The 23,136-nt window shown below is 45.0% G+C and overlaps 1 protein-coding gene across 3 annotated transcripts in view; it reads right to left on the reverse strand.

Moving 5' to 3' along the window:
• LOC119175781 (uncharacterized) overlaps positions 1-23,136 on the reverse strand; it is a 74,182-nt gene that overhangs the window by 6,502 nt on the left and 44,544 nt on the right. For 2 of the 3 annotated variants that reach the window (XM_075876194.1, XM_075876193.1), the window contains one exon: positions 20,135-20,348. In XM_075876194.1, coding sequence (XP_075732309.1) covers positions 20,135-20,348 — 214 coding nt within the window. Of the gene's footprint in view, positions 1-9,797; positions 10,662-20,134; positions 20,349-23,136 lie in introns of those variants that run through there. The other variant, XM_075876195.1, reaches the window with a different exon arrangement.

The raw sequence follows: 23,136 nt of genomic DNA on the forward strand, positions 1-23,136 counted from the left end.
CCTAAGAATTTATGCTCGGCTTTGACGGACAGACGTTGCCCGTTCAGTCGAATGTCAGGTTCCGAGTGCATGCCTCTCTTTCGAGAGAACAAGACACACGTGCTTTTTTGTGGGTTAAGTCGAAATCCGTTTTCATCTGCCCATTTGGAGACCTTGTTTAAACCCAGCTGAACCTGCCGCTCACACATTGCCAAGTTGCATGACTTGAAGCCAAGCTGGACGTCGTCGACATATATACGATAGAACATATTGCGGGGGATGGACAAGTGCAAGGAATTCATTTTGATGAGAAAAAGTGTGCAGCTAAGTACACCACCTTGTGGCACGCCTGTTTCCTGGACAAATATTTGGGAAAGAACCGTGCCCACTCGGACACGGAATGTCCGGTTTGACAGGTAACTTTCAATTATTTGAAACATTCTTCCGCGCACGCCAAGGTGGGACAGGTCTCTTAGAATTCCAAAACGCCATGTTGTATCATAAGCCTTTTCGATATCGAGGAACACAGAGAGAAAATATTGTTTATGGACGAAGGCGTCTCTGATCTGTGCCTTGATACGAACGAGGTGGTCTGTGGTGGATCTACTTTCTCAAAACCCGCACTGAAATGGGTCGAGCAAATTGTTTGTTTCAAGGATATGTCGAAGTCGGCAGTTTATCATTTTTTCGAAGACTTTGCACAAGCAGCTTGTAAGTGCAATAGGCCTATAACTTGAAGCTAAAGAAGGGTCCTTGCCCTCTTTCAAAATGGGAATAACAATAGCCTCTTTCCAGGAGGTAGGAATAGTGCCAGAAGACCAAATAGCATTGTACAAACAAAGTAAGGTTTTTCGGGTTTCGTTTGGTAGGTTTTTTAACATTTCATACATCACACGGTCAGAACCTGGTGCAGAAGTACTGCAGGAGTTTAGAGATGTTCGGAGCTCAGCTAGACTGAAAGCTTGGTTATACGCCTCGTATCTAGTGGATTTGTGTTCGAGTTTCTGCTTTTCTATTCTTGTTCTGTATTTTTGGAAAGTGGCGGTATAGTGGGACGAGCTGGATATCCGTTCAAAGTGTGCACCGAGGAAGTTTGCCTGATCTTCCAAGGTATCACCTTGAGTGTTTACGAGTGGAAGTATGTGCACTTGTTTTCCTGCTATCCTACCGATCATGTTCCAGACTTTAGCCTCCTGTGTGTATGAATTGATCCCTGACAAAAACTTCTGCCAGCTTTCTCTTCTGGCCTGCCGACGCGTTCTCCTGCCTTGAGACTTTATTTTCTTAAAGCTCTCAAGGTTTTCCGCTGTCGGCGAGTTGCGCAGCAACCTCCATGCCCTGTTCTGTTCCTTTTGCGCATTACGACACTCTGTGTTCCACCATGGGACGTGTCGCTTGCCGGGCTGTCCAGATGTTTGTGGGATGCATTTGGCTGCTGCGTTAATAAGGAAAGCTGTGAAGTACTGCACAGCTTCATCTATGCTTAGTCCACATATGTCAGTCCAACATAACTGAGCATTGTTATGAAACTGTTCCCAGTCGGCTTTGTCTATAAGCCATTTGGGAACTCGTGGAAGACATTCGTATGATGTTTGTGTACTCAAAACAACAGGAAAATGGTCACTTCCGTAGGAATTATTTAGAACTTTCCATTGGAGTAATGGTACAAGTGAAGGAGATGCGATGCTGAGATCTATGGAAGAGTAGGTTTTGTTGGCAAGGTTATAATATGTTGCCTCTTTCCTATTCAACAGACAGGTGCCGGAGGAAAAAAAGAACTGTTCAATGAGACGGCCTCGTGCATCGCAGCGAGAATCACCCCATAGACTGCTATGAGCATTCAGGTCACCAAGGACCAGATAAGGTTCGGGTAGTTGGTCTATTAAGGACTCGAATTCTAGTTTTCCGAGACGGTGATGTGGGGGTATGTACAGAGAGCAGATGGTGACGAGCTTGTTGAAAAGAACTGCTCGAACAGCCACTGCCTCTAGTGTTGTTTGCAGTGGTAAATGTGTGCATGCTACTTTTTGATTAACAATAATGGCTACACCGCCGGATGATGCCGCAGCATCATCTCTGTCCTTTCGAAAGAGAACATACCGACGCAAAAAATTCGTGTTTTTAGATTTTAAATGAGTTTCCTGTACACACAGCACTTTCGGCGAATGTTTGCAAAAGAGCTCTTGAACATCATCGAGGTTTCTAAGGAGTCCTCTGACGTTCCAATGTATTATTTGTGTTGCCATATTGGAGGTAACGTAGTGCTATGTGTAAGGAACAATGGGTGTGTCTGCTTCTTAAGCTAAGCATTAAGACTCAAAGAACAGGGCCGTCGCCGGGCCCCGTTATTGGCTTTTTATTTCTTTTGGCGCGCTCCAGGGAGCTACGCCGATCTTTCTGCACCAGGGGTACCGTGGTGTCAATTGCCTCCTCAGAGGCACTGCGTGCCCGCATTTGCGAGCTGATGTTTTGGGCTTAGGACCTCGCCTGGTGAGACGAGGCCTTCATATCGGCCGACCCTGGGGTCTCCTTCACCTCGGGGGGCGAAACCTTCTGTCCTCTTGGGCTAGAGGTCGAAGGAACCTCCTTTGGTGCTGGGATACCCTGGCCGCTGCAAGAGCTTGCAGCGGCCGGGGTTGTCGCCGTGGTGACGAGTGGCAGGGCAGCCTTGGCTGTTCCCGCCGTGGGTGGGGGCATTGGCGACCGCCTGGGCACAGTGTGCCTGGCATGGGCAGTTGCCGCAGGCCGTTGTAGTGCTGCCCCCTGTTGCACTACATCGGCGAATGATGGTTTGTTTGTGAAAAGACCAGATACTTGTTGACGGGCTTCTCGGAAAGTAATGTTTTGTGTGATTTTGATTGTAACAATTTCTTTTTCCTTTTTCCATGTTGGACAGGTTCGGGAGTATGCGGGATGGGCACCATCGCAGTTTGCGCAGTGGGCCCCATCCTCCACCTTACACTCGTCCGTAGCGTGTCCTGTGGTGGCACACTTTCCGCAGGTGAGGTGGCCGCTGCAACTACGAGAGCCGTGACCGAAGCGCTGGCATTTGAAGCAACGTCGTGGGTTGGGAATGTAGGGTCTCACATTCAACTTCAAGTATCCTGTTTCGAGATGTTCAGGCAGGGTACTGGTGCAAAATGTCACAATTATGTGTTTTGTTGGGATTTCCTTCTTATCACGCCTAATTTTGATTCTTTGTACTTGTGTCACCTGCTGGTCCTTCCAGCCCTCGAGGAGCTCACCTTCAGTCAGGTCAAGCAAGTCTTGATCAGATACAATGCCTCGGGAAGTGTTGAGTGAGCGGTGTGGTGTAATTGAGATAGGTATGTTTCCAAACGATTCTAGTTTTGAGAGGTTTTCATACTGGCTCTGACTTTTTACCTCGAGGAGGAGATCCCCACTGGCCATTCTTGTAGCCTGGTAACCTGGTCCAAGTGTAGTGGTGAGGCATTTGGAAACAACGAAAGGCGAAATAGTTCTGGCGTTCTTTTCAGCGGTTTCACAATGGATTACATGGTAGCGGCGAAAGGTTTCTTTCGGTTTGCTGAAATAATTGCAAAAGTCTTCGGTGCGCCCTCTCTTCGAGAGAGGACGATCGTGCAATGAAGGGAGAGAAGAAAAAGCCATAAACTAAATATGAGTTCGGCAGCCATGCCAGCCGCCCACCATGGAGCCCAACACGGGGACGTGACAAGTCCTAAATTTATATGAGGCATGTCAACGTCAGCTGTACACAGCCGCTATAACCAAATATATTGTGCCCAAGACAGAGCACATACACAAGGTTAACCCTTGCCGCCAGGAAAAATCGGAAGTAAATGGAAGAGAGAAGAAGACAGGATAGATTTAAAGACGAGAAAAGACTAAGATGTAGAGAGAGAGAGAAATAGGAGAAGGCGACTACCGATTTCCCCTGGGTGGGTCAGCCCAGGGGTGCCGTCTACGTGAAGCCGGGGCCAAAGGGGTGTGTTGCCTCTGCCGGGGGGCTTTAAAGGTCCAATCACCCAGCATTGGCTCAACCCCCAGGATCCCCTTTTCCCCGGACACGGCAAAGCCACGCACGGCTAGGCGTGGGAGGGAGCCGAACTCCCCCGTTAGCTCGGGTCCGTGGTGTCGCTACACACCAAACGCCTACTTGCGCAGGCGCCCCTGCGGGGGATAAATACCCAAAAGGAGGTGGCACCTTACAGATAAAAAGGCATCACTCTCACTTTCCAAGACAGCACATTTAAAATTCAAGATGACAGAAATAAAGCGATTGGGGACATATTCATTTCTAGAAGTGATAAAAAACCAGTTAAAAATCAATTTTCACTCGCAAAAAATGAATAGAAAATGTTTAACCCTATATTGTGAAAAACGTGTGGTGCATGACAAAGGCGTGGACCAAAAAAGACAACAAGACGATGTGCAGGACAGCACATCGTCCAGTCATCTTTCTTATTGCCTTTTTTTGTACGCCAGACATTTTCATAATGTATCACCACCAACAAGTCTATTCTTACATCCTGTCAATTTAATCCTACGTAGTTTTTTTTTAAACCTATGTAGGGTTAATTTAACACCCCTACCCAGCCTGGTGTTTTCCTGCCAGAAGCAGCTAAAGCGCGTTTTAAATGTGGAGCATTTCTTAGTCGCACGATGTCTTTCTTCGGCGACGGCTGCGGCTTGCGTCACGCGCCAACCCAAGAAGACACCCGCAAAACTGTCGCTCCCCTCACCCTGTTGCGCCTCGCAAGGCCAATGCAGGCAGCGCCTGCTAGTAAAGAAACGACTGCTCATCCTCTGGATCATGCGTTCAGATTTCATTCAAGTGCATCTTGGCTTTCGCTTGACGTTGAAGGCAACAATTCTCCCTTATTCTATAAAAAAGAATAATAAAGACGAAATAAGAAGGACAAATGCACGTGGGCGGGACATGAAGCACGTAAACAAGATAACCGGTCATTAAAGATAACTGACTAGATTTCCAGAGAAGGCAAATGCACGAAGGGGAGACAGAAAGTTAGTAAAAAGTTCGCAGGTATTACGTGGCAGCAAAAAGCACAACACCGGGTTGATTGGCGGATCATGGGAGAGACCTTAGCCTAGCAGTGGGAGTAGCCAGGATGGTGAATATGATTAATAATTAAGCATTCCCAAACGATACCCAATTATGCAACATTCATGTAATACCCCGCCCACCCACCCCTGTTGCTCTGCAATGCATTTACTTGAGTTCTCCCCCTGGGAAGATGCGGGCGGCATTTTTTTTTCATTGTTTTCATTCAACAAAATTTGCAGAAGGCTTGCTACATGAACTCAATAGCCACAGCTCATATGCACTTTATATTGAGTCGGAGTATAAATGTATGGCACTTTCTCCACTTTATGAGGGTATTATTATACTTTGCAGTATTTCTTTGAAACGCAAAATCAACGATAGTTATAGCACGAGAACAGAACGATGACAAAGAGACAAGGACACGAGCGCTCGTGTCCTTCTTGTCTCTTTGTCGTCGTTTTGTTCTCGCGCTATAACTATCGTTATGTCATACCAACTAGCCCAAACTGCCACACTTCTAAGTTGCAAAAATAAAGTTGCAAAAAGCACTGGCATTGTGGTCCAAAAAGACAGTGAGTCCGAGCGAGTCCGGTTGAACAAATTTTCGTGATAGTGAGTACGGCTCCCAAAAATGTTTATTTAGTCCGAGTCTGAGCAAGCTCCACAAGATTTTCTGACTTGCGCTTTCTTGGGTTGAAGCAAAGTGGAAGCAAGTTCCTATTAAATGTATGATTTAAATATGACTACATTGCAAGTTGTACACAGTAAAATATTTGTGTTTAAAGCTTTCCTACTTGGCCCATATAACAAGCTTTTAAACTTAATGGGGCCCTCCAACACTGGGTACGTTCCTTCGCAGATTTTTGTCATTTATGCCAAATGACAGGATTGAGAGATACACTGATTGTTTGCAAATAAATTTTTAGGCTTGCCTCGAAATGATCAACTGACTTGCCATAATTATTGGCAACACTGTCCGCGCAACATCACGTTTGGCATGTCAACTGAAGTCAGAGTGTCCTAAAATGAAGTAGAGGAGACTCTAGCAGTACGATCGTTTGGCGACCATGAGAATCATGAGTAGAACACTTATTTGCCTACTCTTCCTGCTTGCAGACCACGTATTTGCTTGCAGGTGGCGGACAAACTTGTGTCTTTGTTTATTCCTGTGTTATAGTATTGTTTCGAAGGAAAGAACAAACAGTTTTTCATTTCGTGACCCGATGTGAAATGGTAAGCCTAAACGATTAAGGTGGTGAAGCATAACTGCCAAACATTTGCCGATTGTTGTTTCATGACAAAGCAGCTTCACCCAAAGTCAGAACGAACGTGAAGTACGACGGCTGGGCAAATCCAGCGGCAGTGCTTGGTATGAAAAAGCTTCCTTCCTTCCTCTGTGGTGTTTGGCTGGCACTTTGCTGGCCTGGCTTTCACAGTTTTCATACTCTGTGCCAGCGGGATCAATATGCGACTTCCGGTTCTTACCGAACAGTGTGCCAAGCGTAGACAGTGCGCTTGGTTGGGTTTCAGTATTGCGCCTTTTTGCTTATTAAAAGCTTTTTCCAATTTTCTGAGAATTTCAGCTATTGTCTCAGAAACGTACAAACACCATTACTTTGATATGGTTGAAAAATCTCCAAAGTTGGCTTTTAAGCAAGCTGTAAAAACTTTGTGTTTGCAGAAAACCACAGGTGGGTATGCGCTACAGGATTCGGGCAAGCCCCACTACCAAATACAGCAGGTGTGAGCATTAAAATGAAAACTCTGCTTGGTGAAGTGGAGCTTGTGAAACACGGGACAGGGAAGAGAAAGGCAGCCAGCCATAAAATGAAACAGGAAAATAAAAAGAACTAAAGGAAATAAAGACGTAAAAAGATAGAGAGCAACAGACCAAAAGAGACAGGAAGAACTGACAGCAAGACAGGAGAAAGAGAGAAATAAAAAGAAACAAAGAGAAAGAAGCACAGAGAAAGGGAAAAGAAAGTAATAGAAAGAAAAATAAGGTAGAAAGAATTAATGTAAAACAAAAAAGACCACTCAGTTCTGCTCCTCATTCAGAATACGCAACGCTACTGTAAAGTCACCATAAATATTTATTTTTTCATGTGCAACAAGGTCTTCTTATTTAAAGTGTTTCAGTTAACCACTGGACTTCTGAAGGATGCTAGATAATTGCCCCTAAAAATTTTTTCTAAGACATAAGCAATTATACAGGTACTCGTAATTTTATACAGCACATGTACTCATGCATAATTGAAGGACAAAATGTGCTGTGCCCCTCTAAAGATACTGGTAGCCTCTTGCCAGACTACACCCGTATTCACAAACCTTTCATAACACTACAAGGCCCTCTTTAATTAGGAAAAAAAAAAGTTTCAGTATGAGAAAAGGCAAGGGTACGTTTCATAAACTCGCCTCGTTAGGTTTAAAGGCAGCCTTGCATAAGTTCACCTCATCATAATTAAAGAATGAGCTAAAGACCAAGGCTATGAACTTTCCCTAGCTCATTGCTGGTTTATTAACAAGAAAATATATTGCGTGCTCCTTCAACCAATAAAATAAATGCCGGAATGCATGCCCATGCAAGTTGGGGACAGAATGCCTCGTGTAACCGCACAGTATGCTTCTTTTTGTTTATGAATGCCTCGCCCTCATAGCACCGGCCACTTGCAGGAGCGCGCTGCCAAGGCGGTGAACGGAGGCAAGCGAGGCGTCTATGAGAGACTTGAACAGCTGTGATGCTGCAATCGGGTTTTTTCTCCGGCTGTCTATGTGTGTTTGCACGAGAAAGCGTAAAATGGCCATTTTTGCCAAGCCCGACCGCCACTGCTGATCAAATCAAAAAAGTTGCTGCGACGAAAAGTTCAACAAAAGAAAAAAATGCACATGCCGGTGACCTGATGCCCGAACAGTATATGCCACTTAAACTGCAGCAAAGTAACTAATGCGACTTTCCACTGAGTGCTGCAAAACAAACCCTATACTTGAAGTGACTGAGTGGCATGCCTCTGCACCAGTGTCGCAAGCCAATGTCTCATTGCAAGGTTCACAAACAACACTTATCGTGGTAAGCTTCAATGGCCATTGCTGCTTCTGTGGCTCCAGCTACTCTTGCTTTTCTGGTACTAGCATCGGCGGCCGTGCAGTAAAGTCAGGCAATGTTGGGCAAGGCAACTATGTCAGGAGCCCCATTTTTTCAGGAGGGCAATTTGAAGTGCAATAACACCGTGCGGATCACTCAAACATGATCTTATTTCAAAGTCAGTATTTCCTTGGCGTAGAAGTAGCACTACGACATTTGTTGACCGCTACTTCAGCAATCTACTCCAACTTGATATTTACCCTTAACGTCTCTCTAATGTCTGGTGAGACCACTCATGTAAATGTAGCCTTGTGGGTGCACAGCCATGGTAAGCTTGTGCACATATTCCCTCTAGTCTGGACATGTTCTAAGGCCACCCCAGTTTCCAATTACGCCTGCACTGATGGGGCTACTAACAGTCTCGTCTCCTGGCGTGCACCGAGACAAACGATTGCTCAACACTACCATCATCTTCATGATGGCATGGCGGCTGAAGCACCTCTGGGGTGCCCCAGTCAAATGTGCGACAACCACTCATATGGTGCTCATACAATCGTACGGTGCCATGCCATTGCACAGAATACAGCATACGAGCAGCCAGCTGCAAATGTCATAAAAGCATAGCTGTTGCAGCAGTGCAACTGTGAAAATAATTTTGTACTTCTAGTTATTCTTACTTAGATAATTATATTTTACAAAGCAGTGCATTATGAAAGAGCTTATCCCCATTTGCACCCATGTGTGTCATGCAGGATGGCTTTTCACAAAATTTGGCGCTGCCAGCATTACACCAAGAACAAGAAGAGTGGCCCATGCAATGCCAAGTGCATGGCCAAAGTTGAAGTAAAAATAAAACTGGTCACGTTTAACACCAAACACAGGGACAAGTATCTGCACAGAGAGGTGCCTCTTTCTGCAGTGATACGAATCGACGACAGGCACAGCCACAGCACCGACTTAGCGGATGCTCTGCGGCTACTTCGGGGCACCAGGTCAACAAGGCAAACATTCCTGCGTTACTTAGCCAGCGAAGGCATGACCCCTAGTGAAGCAAGAAGACTGCATGAAAGCAAGCTCTCTACGGAAGATGATGGCCCTGCAAATCTAGCCAATGCGGCTTTAAATCCACCTCAAAGAACAGTCTACCACTGGCACAGCGTTTGGAGGGAGGCCTGTTTTGGTGGTACTCACATGGACCCTGTGCTGAAACTGGAGGAAAAGGCTTCTTTGTATGCAGCTCAAGGTATGTCTAAATTTGTGGGAGAATCTGTCCTCTACGTAAAACATTATTCATAAGCACTCATTTTCAAAGTGTGAATGGTCAAGTTGTAGCTATGACAAATTATAGACACATTCAGTACCAAGCATCATCTACTTATGATTCATGCCAGTGGCTTGGTTGTACGTTGCACCTGCCAGTCAGAGCATACATTTACCATTATTTGCTTGGGAAGTAAGAAATTATGTACTTGTTACTTTGAAACCCACAACTTTTTGATGAATTTATGTTCCTGTAAAATCAGAAACATCAAACACTTGGAGTAACCTTGAGTATGGCAAACTTAAAGCCCAAGAGGTGCACAGGTGGTCGGAGTTGCAAGTGGCAAAACCAGAAAACCAGATCAGATTGATAGGAAAACCAAAATGATGAAAAAGAAAGGGGGGAAGAAGAACATATACATGACCAGATAACGAAAACATTATTTATTTTCTTTGAAAGTGACACTGACACATATTTAAAAGGTTTTTGTTTCAAGGCATAAGTTGGCAATCTAGAACAACTGACACGTTGCATGAGCATCAATTCACAAGGAACCAGCATTAATGAAGCTCGCGAGTCAGCCCATGGAAACAAATTGTGAAATATAAAACATGAAAAAAAGAGATGAGATGCCTCATACTGGCCGGCCTATGTTTCAATGTAAGTATTTATCTTTGTAAAGGCATTTTGTCCTTCTTGGCTGTTAGTTGAAAGGATTGGTTGTAAATGTCATTAAAGGAAATGTTGAAATTTCAGAAAGCATGAAAGCAGCAGCAACCAGAGCTGTACAGATTGTCAGCCACACAGGTCAATCTAGAGAGGCCATTTAAACTTGGGAGAAAACAAAAAAGAAAAGAAGCGTAAAGCGCAAGAACGGGACAAAGGAAGGAGATACAAAAATGGCCGCTGACTGCCAACTGAAATTTTAATCGACAAAATCAAGGATACGCGGATACAAAAAAAATGATTAGATTACAAATCTTCAGTCATGTGTGTCACATCAAATTGATTTTGGCTGAATTGGCTGTGTGTCTGTGCCACAGACACACAGCTGCACGAACACTGAATTATGACATATATTGATCACTGGATGAACGGCTTCATATGTTTCTTTGAACAGCTTGCTCCGCTTCCTTCCTGTTCGTTTGCATGGCGGCACATTCCGCCTAGCGGCATATTCCGCCTCGCTTGGTGGCACCGATCGCTCTTACTGTTCAGGAAGATGGTCAGGCATAATCGTGGTCGTGTCTTAAACCTATCTTATCCTGGTCCTGGCGCCATACCGTTGAAGACTGAGAAATAGAGCCGAAACAGAAAACACCTTATTTGACAGATGCAAAACTAACAAAAAAATTCAGCAGATCCCATGTACTTTGGCAATTAACATTATGTGAAGCATGCAGAGGGAAGGTGGCCGTGTTGTAATTTTTTTTCTTCAGCGACATGTTATGAAATGATGCTAAATATATGTACAAATGTTGCAAAAACAGATGCATATTGAACAGTTGCAGATGTTTCTATAACCAGTTGTTTGCACCTGCACAATGGTGCCGTCAGTAACATGAGTATTAGAAACACCAGAATCGATAAACTGTTATGAAGGGTTTGTGCTTGCAAGGATGGTAGCCCTGGACACTGGTACATAAATCCACTTCTGCGCATGGCACCTAACTACAATGGACGTTCACACAACATAAAGGTTGTAGCATAGGAGTAAATATGTAATCTTTATGACATTGCATAGCCAGCACTGCAACCACATTTGACGTTTTACGAACATTACGGTCTATTTGAAAAATAGTTCCGAGATCTAGCATGGCTCTGTGGTAGAATTCTTGATTGCCTCGCATTATGCTTGGTTTCGACTCCTGCTGGCACCCTGATAGATTAATATGTGGAGTTTAACGTCCCAAAACCACCATATGATTATGAGAGATGCTGTAGTGGAGGGCTCCGGAAATTTCGACCACCTGGTGTTCTTTAACGTGCACCCTAATCTGAGCACACGAGCCTACAACATTTTTGCCTGCATCGAAAATGCAGCCGCCGCAGCCACAATTCGATTCCGCGACGTGCAAGTCAGCAGCCGAGTACCTTAGCCACTAGACCACCGCGGCGGGATTCTGCTGGCACCCTGACATTCTTCTTTGCGTTTGTCGAGTCAACGCTGCCGCTGTCAGTTTTGTCTTAAACAGGCCCTGCAACACTTTTTGAGCATGGCCAGAAAATGTTGCCAATTAGTAGAAGAGGCTCCCGAGAACACGTGAGCCAAATATTATAGTGCAGCACGCGGCTTGGAATTTGCAAATAATAAATGATCAAAGTCAGCTAAAAATTGCTTTCTCTCGTTTCAACAAATGACGGAGGAAGCTGAAAAATCATTCAAAGGCCATCTATCAGCCATTCGCCAATTTTAACATGGCGCACTCGGTCCTTACAGGGATCGCCGCGAGAGGCCGCAACTTGTCCCCCCGTGCGCTCGCGATCACACAGAAAAGGCCACGTATTCAAAGCGAAAAAAAAAAAAACAAAGAAAAAGTCTTCAATGACAAAAGTCACGTGTGACGTATTTTTTTTTGCCCATGCCATGCTTAGCTCCCAGAGCTTTCGCCGGGATGAGAGCAGAGCGAATGCGATTGCAGCATGACAAATCTTAGCGAGTCCGCTCATACTGGATGTATTCTTAAAATTTTTGCAGCGTTGAATTCATGAAGCAATAAGCTCTTTTAGTGAATCCATTCCATGGTTACTTAAAAAGATGTTTCAGGGTCCCTTTAACGTTCACGCGTTGCAATGGCCCATGTGTGTTCTCATTGTTTCTGGGTAGATACCAAGTGTCAAACAGCTGTGGCACGTACCCACCCGCAGGTACGTGCCACTGTTTAACTGTTTAACAAGAAGTGTTTAACAATGTATGTAATGTTATTTGTGTTTTGACCAGCGTGTCATAATCATCAAACCCTCTCATACTAATTTAGGTTCCCACCAAGTTAAGGAGATTATCACGAGAACACCCAGATGTAAGCGGCTAGTCTATCTATCTATATAGCTAGCTAGTCTATCTATCTATATAGCTAGCTAGTCTATCTATATAGCTAGCTAGTCTATCTATCTATATAGCTAGCTAGTCTATTTATCTATATAGCTAGCTAGTCTATTTATCTATATAGCTAGTCTATCTATCTATCTGTCTGTCTGTCTGCCTGGACGGACGGATAGATAGATGCCACCACCGCAACCAGGATTCGATCCCGCACCCTGTGGGACAGCAGCCGAGTACCTTAGCCACTAGACCACCGCGGCAGGGCTTAGATAGATAGATAAATATATAGATAAGATACCGAAAGTGCATGCAGTATGCAAAGAAATGCTCCGCATTTATAAGGGAATGCGGGCACCTGCACGGGTCCATGCTCTCTTGATTTTGCTCATCTTCCCTGCTCTATCTGATACTAATATGTAACAATGCTCGCTGATGTAGCTTCTTCCCCTTTGTCATTAATCGCTGTGTAGCTGACAGTGTGCTTGTGGAGAATCAATAAATGAAGTACAAAAAGCTTGCAGTGAACCTGAACTCCACGTGTACTTCAGGGAGTCCAATTATTTTTGCTGCAATCGATTTGTGAGGCAACAAACTCTGACAATGAGGTAATGTTATGATTGCTTGAAAAAAGCCTGCAGGACGTTTTTAAAAGGCAAGGTGAAGCTAGAACTACAAGTTACTTGCAGGAACACTTTGCACTGTACAGAGAGCAAAATGGCCAGTAAAAGTCATGCGCCTGAAGATTGTTCTTAAAAGACCACCTGCCATTCCACATAACTTTCCAGGCACTCACATAAGTGTGACTCGTGGTGGCAGCAGTGCCTGCTGGGCAGTGGTCGTGGTTACCCCCATCACGCGACGAGCTCATAACCTCGAGCTGGCAAGGGAGATCGTCTTTGTCAATTCGACTGCCTCGTGCGACACCACCAAATGCACAGTAACAGTGGTGCTGACTGCGACCAAGGCTGGTGCTGTCCCACTCACAGTACTAATTCACAAGGAGCAGAGCACCAATGGCTACCTGGCTGCTTTCAAGCTCCTCGAGGAAGCCCAACCTCTGTGCTTTGGAGGCCAACCAGTAAGTAAAGAAGTAGGCACAAAGTTGTAAATTTTGTGTGCAGTGAATTGCTATGTATTAATGCCATCCCAATAGCGTTGTTAACACAAACTTACAAGAGCAACTAGTGAAGAAAATGTAGAGGCCAGTGCTCAATGCGTGGCTTGAATATAATTCAATAACTGAACTACAGGTTTTCCCACCCACTTTAATCCAAGTGCCAGCTTAAATAATCTGCACGCCATTGAAATAACCTGAGCGCCGAGCTATTTAATCCATGTGCCAAACATTTAATCCAAGCGCCAACTCAATGAGGCCGCATGCCAGTGAGATTAATCCAATTGCCAATGACTAATTAAAGTGCCAGTCATTTTAATCCATGCACTAGAAACACAAGTTTGCCGCTTTATGCAGTATAAATGTGAGAATAACGTAAACATGAAGTCACAGCAAGACCTTTTTCTTCGCCTATACATGCTTGCGCTTATGAAATGAAGTGCGCATTGCTATTTCCTCCTAACATTATGGTGTCATAGCTTCAAAATAAAAAAAGAACAGTGTGTGTTAATTGCATTTATGGGTACTAAAAGTATTTGCTCATAGAGTCCATGTTAGTCTATGGTTCGTCGCTACTGCATTATTCTGGCTAACCATGTACACCATCACATATGCATAGATTCGTGTCATCTGCTGAGCTGACTTTCGGCTACTTATTCGCTGAGGCATTCACAGTTGTCTGCTCAGCCCGGTGATAACGGTGATAGACAGATGGTCACCAGGGCCTTTGTCAAGCCTTTCTCGCGGCTTTTAGCCTTGGCGACCCTCCAGTTTTTGTCTGGTAAATAAATAAAGTTTGATTTGATTTGATATTCATTCGTTCTTGAAATCAGAAGCAACCATTTAAAACTCAAGTTGTATTTGTTTCGGTTCATGTGGACTTAAGTTTTTTATAAAAGCATCAAAGGAGATACTCCTGTTTTCATGTAACGCTAGTATTCCTGAAGCGTGTTTGCTTGAAACACGCGTTCATCGAATACACATAATTTTGTTTGAATAAAAAGATAACAACTAATATGAATATAAAATATGACTTTCGTTTTCCACATCAGGGTCACGAGTTTACGTCTTATGTGCCCTGCAGGACGAAAGCCTCCTAAATGATTTCTAATTTGCTCTGCCCTGTGATGGCCCCCTAATGTATTGAGCATGTACCTGTTCCTGACTCATCACTGCCCACAGTCAAGTTCTTCATATCTTGTTATGCATCCCGGCACTCCAATAACAATATTATGTCTGCCGTATTACATGACCTGGCCCAGACATGTAATGCTATACAAATCTAATTATGAGCTTTGTTGACGAACACAAAATATTCTTGCTATTAAAATGACTCCACCCGGGCCAAGCACTCATCTATAAACTTGTACACAGCACAGTATAAGCACTCCAAACATGGCTCAAGCAAACCACTGAATTTTTGTTTCCACGAATACTAGCAGCGAATACTAATATTAATGATTTATTCTACTTTCCGACTATAGTATTTTATATCGCAGAAACTGCATTTCATTTGCACTGCCATTTTTATGCCCCGTATTGTGCTTTTTGTGCATGGATTAAACTGACTGGCACCTGAATTGAAGCCATTGGCGATTGGATTAAACACGGTGGCACTTGGATTAAAATCACTGGCACGCGGCCTGATTGGGTTGGCGCTTGGATTAAATATGTTGGGACTTGAATTAAATGTTCGGCACATGTATTAAAGAGGTTGGCGCTCAGATTATTTCAACGGCGTGCAGATTATCTAAGCTGCCACTTGGATCAAAGTGAGTGGAAAAACCTGCAGTTTCCTATGGAACTTCTCTAACTACTTTTGAAGACATTTCTGAATTCGCATAGTGTAAGTAATGGCACAATAGCAAATAGCCCCATTAAGCTGGACAAAAAAAAGTTGTACCAGGACAGAAATTATTTGTGACAAAAACAAAAGTAAATATTACTGCACAGACTAAGCCACAGGAGAGGGCCTTTGTGGTCCTTGCGGGCATTTATAGAAATCACCTACATGTTCTCATCATCATCATATATTTGGCTATGAATTCTAATCTTTCCCATGTGACACCATCATTGTGGGTGAAATGTGCTTGTTCTGTGCATTTCACTCAGGCTAGATAAGCGTTTCTCCAGCTAAAACATGTGCCCACACCATAGGTCGGCATAGCTTGTGGAACTCTCTCAGGCTCATTCATGAAATATATCAGTCTGTTCAATTTGCCTGCACCACGTGAACCAGTTCACGATGTTCTGCGCCTTGCCATTCGTTTCAGCGGTGCAGCATTGACAACCTCTGAAGCCTGCCATTCATTTCTAAAGGTGCAGAAGAGGTACAGCGCTGGTTCATGATTTTCCCGCCCCTCACACACTGACAGTGCCGGCTTGGTGCAGCCGCGCGTGCAGCTGAGCAGACGACGCAATACTTTAGTGTAGGCACCGTACCTGCCTCCACTAACACGATGTGTTTTTTTGCAAAGAAGTTTGTGCCTCAGAAACTGTATGCATAATCATTTCGCCATCGGTCAGTGTTAGCTTAATGGTGTTAACTAAGTGAACAGAAATAAGGCCTGCATCAGCACATCGTCATTTGTTTTGGATGTTGCACTGTGCCTGCACCACTGAACTTGCGCTCCACAATTTCTGAACTTTGCATGCACAGCCGTGAACGGGTTTCAATTGGTGCAGGTAAATCAAATGCACCTTGTATATTGAACTTTCGACTCATTGTACTCAGACTCACAAAAATTTTTCTGAGCTGAACTCACTCAAACTCTCGTTCACACATATTTATTTATTTAACAATACTGTAAGCCTTTGTACAGGCCCATACAGGTTCTTAAGCCGGACTCACTCAGACTCAAACTCACCAAAACATTACTCAACCGCACACACTCAGCCTCAGACTCATGGCTGGACCTGAGTCTGAGTGAGTACTACTCAGTCAACTCATGAGTTCATCAGCCTGGAATTAGCTTCTTCGATTGTGGTGTTAATGCTCTTTAACACCAATATCTGATGTAATCGGTGCTCTTCTTGATGTCGCTTCACACAGCATCTTCGAAAACGAGTTCCGAGTGCTTCCAAACCAGTAAAGTCTTGGAGGAGATGATAAAATATAATAGTCAAGAAATTCCCTGGAAGAGTTAGTTTGGGACTGTCAAGACTCATAATGTGAGTCTGAGTGAGTCCGTGTGAGTTGGCCAACGAGTGAGTTCGTCAACCTATTGCCCGCACTCTCTCCTCTTTTTAAAATACTGGTAACAGATGCAAACTTACACTTGTCTTTAACCTTGAAACTTACCATAAATGTTACTGCTCTTTATAGTTTATTAAAAAGCAAATATCGAACTCAAATTCAATAGAAAGTTATTAGCCAAGGCTATTTATATTTTTAGATTCACCCACGAAAAATGTTCTCACAACATCCACGACTTTTCTATGCCTTTATAACTATGGACAGCTTTCAACTTTATTGCATTGTCTTCCAGGCCCCACAGGTACTAATGAGTGACAATTCGAGTGCTGAGAAGGCTGCCCTGCAGCAGACATGGCCGTCAGCAAGGCAGCTTTTGTGCCAATTTCATGTGGCACAAGCGGAGTGGCGCTGGCTGACGACATCTCACAACTCTGTCGACAAAGACCAGAGGAGACGATTCATGTCTGCCTTCCAACTGGCAAGTTTTTTTGCAATCTAGTAAAAACTCTAGCTCTAAGATACGAGGTGCATTTGTTGCATCTGCACTTAGTGAACAAATTCACAATGGTCTGCTATTCTGGCATTCGTTTCGTGTTTCCAAGATGATGGCGCTGACATTGCAGCATAGATGTATAAAAAGCACAGCTGTCATGCAAGGCTAGTACATGAATTACCTTCACTTCCTCCTGATATAATTTGGAGTGTATGCACCACAAGATGCCCTAATCTGCAGATGACAACGCAGACAGCATTTGTGTCCATTTGAATCACATATAAAAGGTACACCAGTAAAGGTCTGGTGGGTTCAAATGATTTCAAATGCCATAAAATTAGGCTTGTACAAATATTCAAATGCTTTGAATATTCAAACGAATAATGCAGTAATCAAATTTGCATTGAATCGAAGTTAAATTGTTGAAAATTTTGAATTATTCAAAACGAACAAAATAGGTGTATATTAGTCCACATGTAACACTCTGTAAAGGTGGTTTCACGGCAGTGAAGGGATGCTAAACCATGAAAGCACTTACCCAAGCATATTAGACCACATGTAAAAGTGGTTTCACTGCAGTGAATTGGTGCTAAGCCGTCAAAACACGTAATCAAGAAAAATTCGCACTGCAGCAAAGCCCAACTTCAATGTTTTAATAAAGAATTACCCTCACATCGATTCTGCTTTTTTCGTTTCCAGTTTAAAAGCTCGTTACACAGATTTATATGCTCTAAGTAAAAAAAAATTAAAACGCAGCATATTTTACTGGCTATTACTTGGACTGTACCAAAAGTCGAATGCTGCTACAATTCAAAGTTGTTGCCACTTCCTTTGATGAAAAAAAAAAATGGCCTTTGCATAAGCCCTGTTTCAATTTTTAAAGATCTGTGCGAGTTTGTTTGGCCATGACAAATATGCCCCTTTTTGTTTATAATATGCAATATATATACTATTACAATTCAATTAGAAATTATTCGACCAAAATCACTATTCGCTTCGAATTCACTTCGAACCTAAAATTCCCTATTCGCACAAGCGTACAGAAAATGTCATCAGCATCAACTTTTATGGACCATTGCTTGGCAATTCGTAGAGCAGACCGCGGCAATCAATTTCCAGATTACAGCGCTGCGCACCGTGCACAGCCTCCATAATTCCCGCGCTCCTTTCCTGCACCTGACCAGTCCTCCTTTCAAGCGCAGTGACACAAATTCACCGATCGGCGACTTGACGAAGCACGCAGCTCATCGATTGGGTTAAACCAGTCACGACGGCAGGCTGGGCTTTTTCCTCCCTTTGAAAGAGAAGGGTGGCGAGACCGCGCGAAAATTTGAAACTAGCTGAAACCAATGTTGTAACCCCTGTGAATTCCTTAATAAAGCATTCGCAAAATCCTTGAGGCAGCATATTCACGGAGCAAAGGTGCACATATTTTTTATTTTTGGTCCTTGGGGGTTGTTTACTGGCCCTTTGAACTGGGGCAAGCATGTGCAGATCACAAAGTGACTTCAATGCAGACAGTGAAGCAGGCTAATGAATCTGCATTATGGTGCAGTTTAAAAAAAGTGAAAATATGCAAATACGAGTACCTCATTGAAAAATTTCCTGCTATCTGCAGGTCATGTATGCAGACACAGCAGAAAAACTTGAAGCTGCCACAGCCGAACTGAAGGCCCTACAACACGATGCCTTCGTGTCTAGAGTTCTGACATTCTTGCGCCGACAAGAAGAGTGGGTGCAGCTCTACCGTTTGGACGTGTTGACAAGGGGCCACAACACCAACAATTTTGCGGAGGCAACCATACGCGTGCTCAAAGACATTATCCTGAACAGAGTCAAAGCATTTAATGCAGTCGCACTCGTAGACTCGGTGGCTCTGGTGTGGGAGAAATACTTTGAAAGCCGTATCCTCCGCCACGCCTACAGCCGTGTTGCAGCCCATCAACTGCTGTACAAGCGGCTGCTGTCGAGAATGCTGAAAGACACAGCCGAGGCCATCCAAGTGGTAGGCCAGGGACAGTACATTGTGCCTAGTGCCACCCACCCCAGCTCCAGTTATGAAGTCTACGCCGACATAGGATTATGCACGTGTCACTTTGGTAAACAAGGTGCATTTTGTAAGCACCAGGCTTTGGTGCAGAAAAAGTACGGAGGACTGTTTCCAAATGCTCCGGCACTGAGTACTGACGACCGCTACCAACTGGGACAGCTGGCCCTGGGCGAGAAGTGTCCCCCCAGGATATTTTTCGAACCCTTCCAAGAGGAGGAGCCCAGCAGTAGTGCCAGAACCACGGAAGGTACCAGTGCCCCGCAGGAGGAGCCAGACGAACTCCAACCAATGCAAGGCACCAGCACGCAAGAGGCCACACACGCCTCACCTGTACCGTTGGTGCCTGATGCAGCCCAACTTGCCCAGGTAGGACAAGCCCCTTGAAAGGGCCCGGAAATATCTTTCAATTAAACATAGGGAATGCTACTGAACAGTAGTCAAGACTTCTTTTATTCCTGTAAGCTTAATATTGTGCTCCACCACACTAACGAATTTACAATTTCATATTGATGGATGTCATCATTCTGAGGACGATTTCAAGATTTCAACACTACCGGTGTCGTATTGTTCCACGTTTGGGACTACAGGTCACCAATTGTTGGTATTAGCATCACTTCCACTAACAGAATAGTCAAAACAGGTGACAGGAAAAACTTAACTTAAACTGACTCCTCAGCTTGAACTTTATTCTCGAGCAGTTGTCTGCAGTTAGAGAGGAGCAAAATAAATGTGTAGTTCTTGTTGGTGTGCTGTACACGTGAAGTATATTTCTTTCATCACTTTTGGTGCAGGCCCAAGAACATGCATATGAGTTCCTGGAGGTCCAGTTGCGGCGTGTGCATTCTACAAATGTACACAATCCAGCTTACCTTGATATCATGAAGGGCCTTGGAGAGGAGCTTGCTTGTGTTCAGAACAGCAGCCATGGGACAGGACTGATGCTGGCACTCAAGGCTACCGCTGCAGCAAGACGTCGCCGGGCCCGTCACATAAGGGTGCAACCGACCAGCACTGCTAAGCGTAGGCCAGGGCTTACAAGGGGGTCCAAGAGGGTCCCTACAGGGCGCCCAGCAGTTGAGCCAGCTGCCAAGAGAGTAAAGAAGAGGCCCCATTCTTTGAGCCACAGCAGAAAAAAATGTGCCTGGTGCAAGGCTGCACTGAATGGCAGCTGCCTCCCGCCAACTGGGCTCACGACAGTTCTAGGCACAGAGCCAACTTAGTTTCAAACATCATTTCTAGGGTTTTATGTGGCGAAACGATGATATGATTGTGAAGCACACCACAGTGGGCGCCTGATGATATGTGGGGTTTAACGTCCCAAAACCACCATATGATTATGAGAGACGCCGTAGTGGAGGGCTCCGGAAATTTCGACCACCTGGGGTTTTTTAACGGGCTCCCAGATCTGGGCACACTGGCCTACACCATTTCCGCCTCCATCGAAAATGTAGTCACCACAGCCGAGATTCAATCCCACTGCCTGCAGGTCAGCAGCCAAGTATTTTAAGCACTAGACCACCGCAACGGGGCCCACAGTGGGTGACTTCGGATCAAATTAGGCCATGTGGGATTCTTTAAAGTGCACCTAAATCTAACCGAAGGAGCAGCTCATCGCCACCGCTGCACTTGATGCTTCATCTTTGATTGAACCAAAGCGAGAACGACTCCTCGCATTAGCTGTAATATCATAACCTTACAATTGGTCACCTTAGCCACAGGCAGAAGCATTTGGCTCTGCACTACTACTTCAGTATCATGCATACAGCCTTGTCAAAGCTGATGTTAAAGAATGGTGCCCACTAATCCCACTAGTCCCTCGGATCCACCAGGTGTGGCCCTTACAAGTCACAATCAGATACTTATCAATGTTGTGCAGCAACATTGTGCCATTCCACCATGAGTGACTTTTGTTTCGCCTTACCGTCAGAAGTTATGAGGTCTTCAATTGCGTTTTTTGAGTGGCGGGGGGGGGTTAATGTCCCAAAACCACGACACTGACAGTATTGTTATGTGCCACTTACCTAGAAACCGAAGAAGTGAGAAGACTAGGTGGTGCCTGTCCTGGCCATCGTGGTTGTTTTTACCCGCAGTACTGTTACTGTGAATATTGTAAATACACTCGTTTTCTGTCATCTCTCCGTAACATCTTTGGTAGAGGTGCTGGGCACATCAGGAGCACACAACGGAACTTCGCAGCGGGCGTATTCTTGGACAGTCCATCATGCCGGCAGACAATTTTGCTGATCCAGCCCCCGCTATGCCAAATGCACCCAGTAACATTGTCGTGACCCACCTCCGAGACCCAGGCCCCTTCTGCGGGACTGATAACGGTCACGTAAAGAAGTGGCTGGCCAACTAAGAGTGCAGCAGCAAGACCAATCGCTGGGATTCGACTTTGATGCTTGCAAACGTCAGGTACTACTACCTCAGGGGTAGGGCCAGTGTGTGGTTCGACACACACGAGGAGAATTTAAACGTACGTAACAAAAAAAGACGTATGTAAACAAAAAAATGAAACACCTTTTTGAAAAACCCATTGCACGCCAAGAGAAAGAACTCTCGTGCCGTGCCCAAACCTCAAAGGAGCTGCACATGGTTTACATACAAGATGTCTTAGCCTTGTGCTGGCAAGTTCATAGCCAAATGGCCGAAGCCAACAAAGTCACCCACATTAATGAAGGCATCGCTCACGACGCCCTTCACTTGCTCGTATACAAAGACTGCTCCACCATTTATGACATTATCAGGGAGTGCTGAAGTTTCAAAGAAGCAAAAAGCCGACATGTTACGCAGCAATTTGTCCAGCTCCCTAACACTGCTGCCCCGTCGTCGTGCAAAGACGTCTAGATCCAGCCGCCACCCTGTACCAAAAACTTCCTGCGTCTCGTGCGGCGTAATATCGAGGCAGCAACTTCATCTGCTCCCCAGTCTAATTCTCACGAGGAGGCCCGCCCGACAGTGTAAATAATTCAGGCCGCCGTGCGCGAAAAACTGGCGAATGCAGGCATCCAGCCTGTATGTGCCCAAAGTCGTTCTACGTCAGCCCTGCTCCATACTACCAGCCACAACTGACTTATTCCAGGTACCATGATTAGAACCAGTGGCGCACGCGAGATGACGGGTCGATAATGTTCAACTGCAACGGCGCCGGTCACATTTCCCTCTATTGTCGCTATCGTCGGCCATCGTCTCCTCGTGCACCATACCGTACAGACGACACTTCATCCTCCCCTTTGCACGACAATCCACTGAACACTAATGCCCGAACATCGACCCCACATTTTGACACGTCGCCGTCTCCCCAGACCCAACGACTTTCTCGCTTGCTTATGTCCCGTTGCTCCCCCTCGCCGTCCCTCCTCGGGAAAACAGACCAGTGCAGCTCCCGGAAGGTAATGCTGCCTTGACTGATTGACCCGGATATCCTCTGTTAACTCTGGCATCTCGACAAAAGCTTATGGATGTAGATGTAGAGGGCATGCCTATTTCAGCGCTCATCCACACAAGGGCCCAATCATCATTCATGAGTGGTCACCTTTCTCGTCGTCTTCGTGAAGTCGTTACACGCGCCTCATCACCTGTTGTTCGCGTAGCCAATAGCCGTACACCTACCGTCCTTTGAATGTGCTTTGCGCATGTGAGCTTCGATGATCACAACACCTCAGTTCTTTCTGCTGTTCTGGACGTTGCTCCTTGGACGTTCTACTGACACGAAGATTAGTTTTTCCTCACTATCTTGTGACTGTTTCTGCGAAACCTTTTGCAGACCTGTCCTGAACTTTCGATGCTGCGCACAACTGCTTCCTGAAGGTATCTCGCTGGGCACAATATCACCTTTAGACGCAAACAACCCTGTTGCTCTGGCCATTGA

Source organism: Rhipicephalus microplus, chromosome X (assembly GCF_043290135.1).
Source record: "Rhipicephalus microplus isolate Deutch F79 chromosome X, USDA_Rmic, whole genome shotgun sequence".
NCBI classification, from domain to species: Eukaryota; Metazoa; Arthropoda; class Arachnida; order Ixodida; family Ixodidae; genus Rhipicephalus; species Rhipicephalus microplus.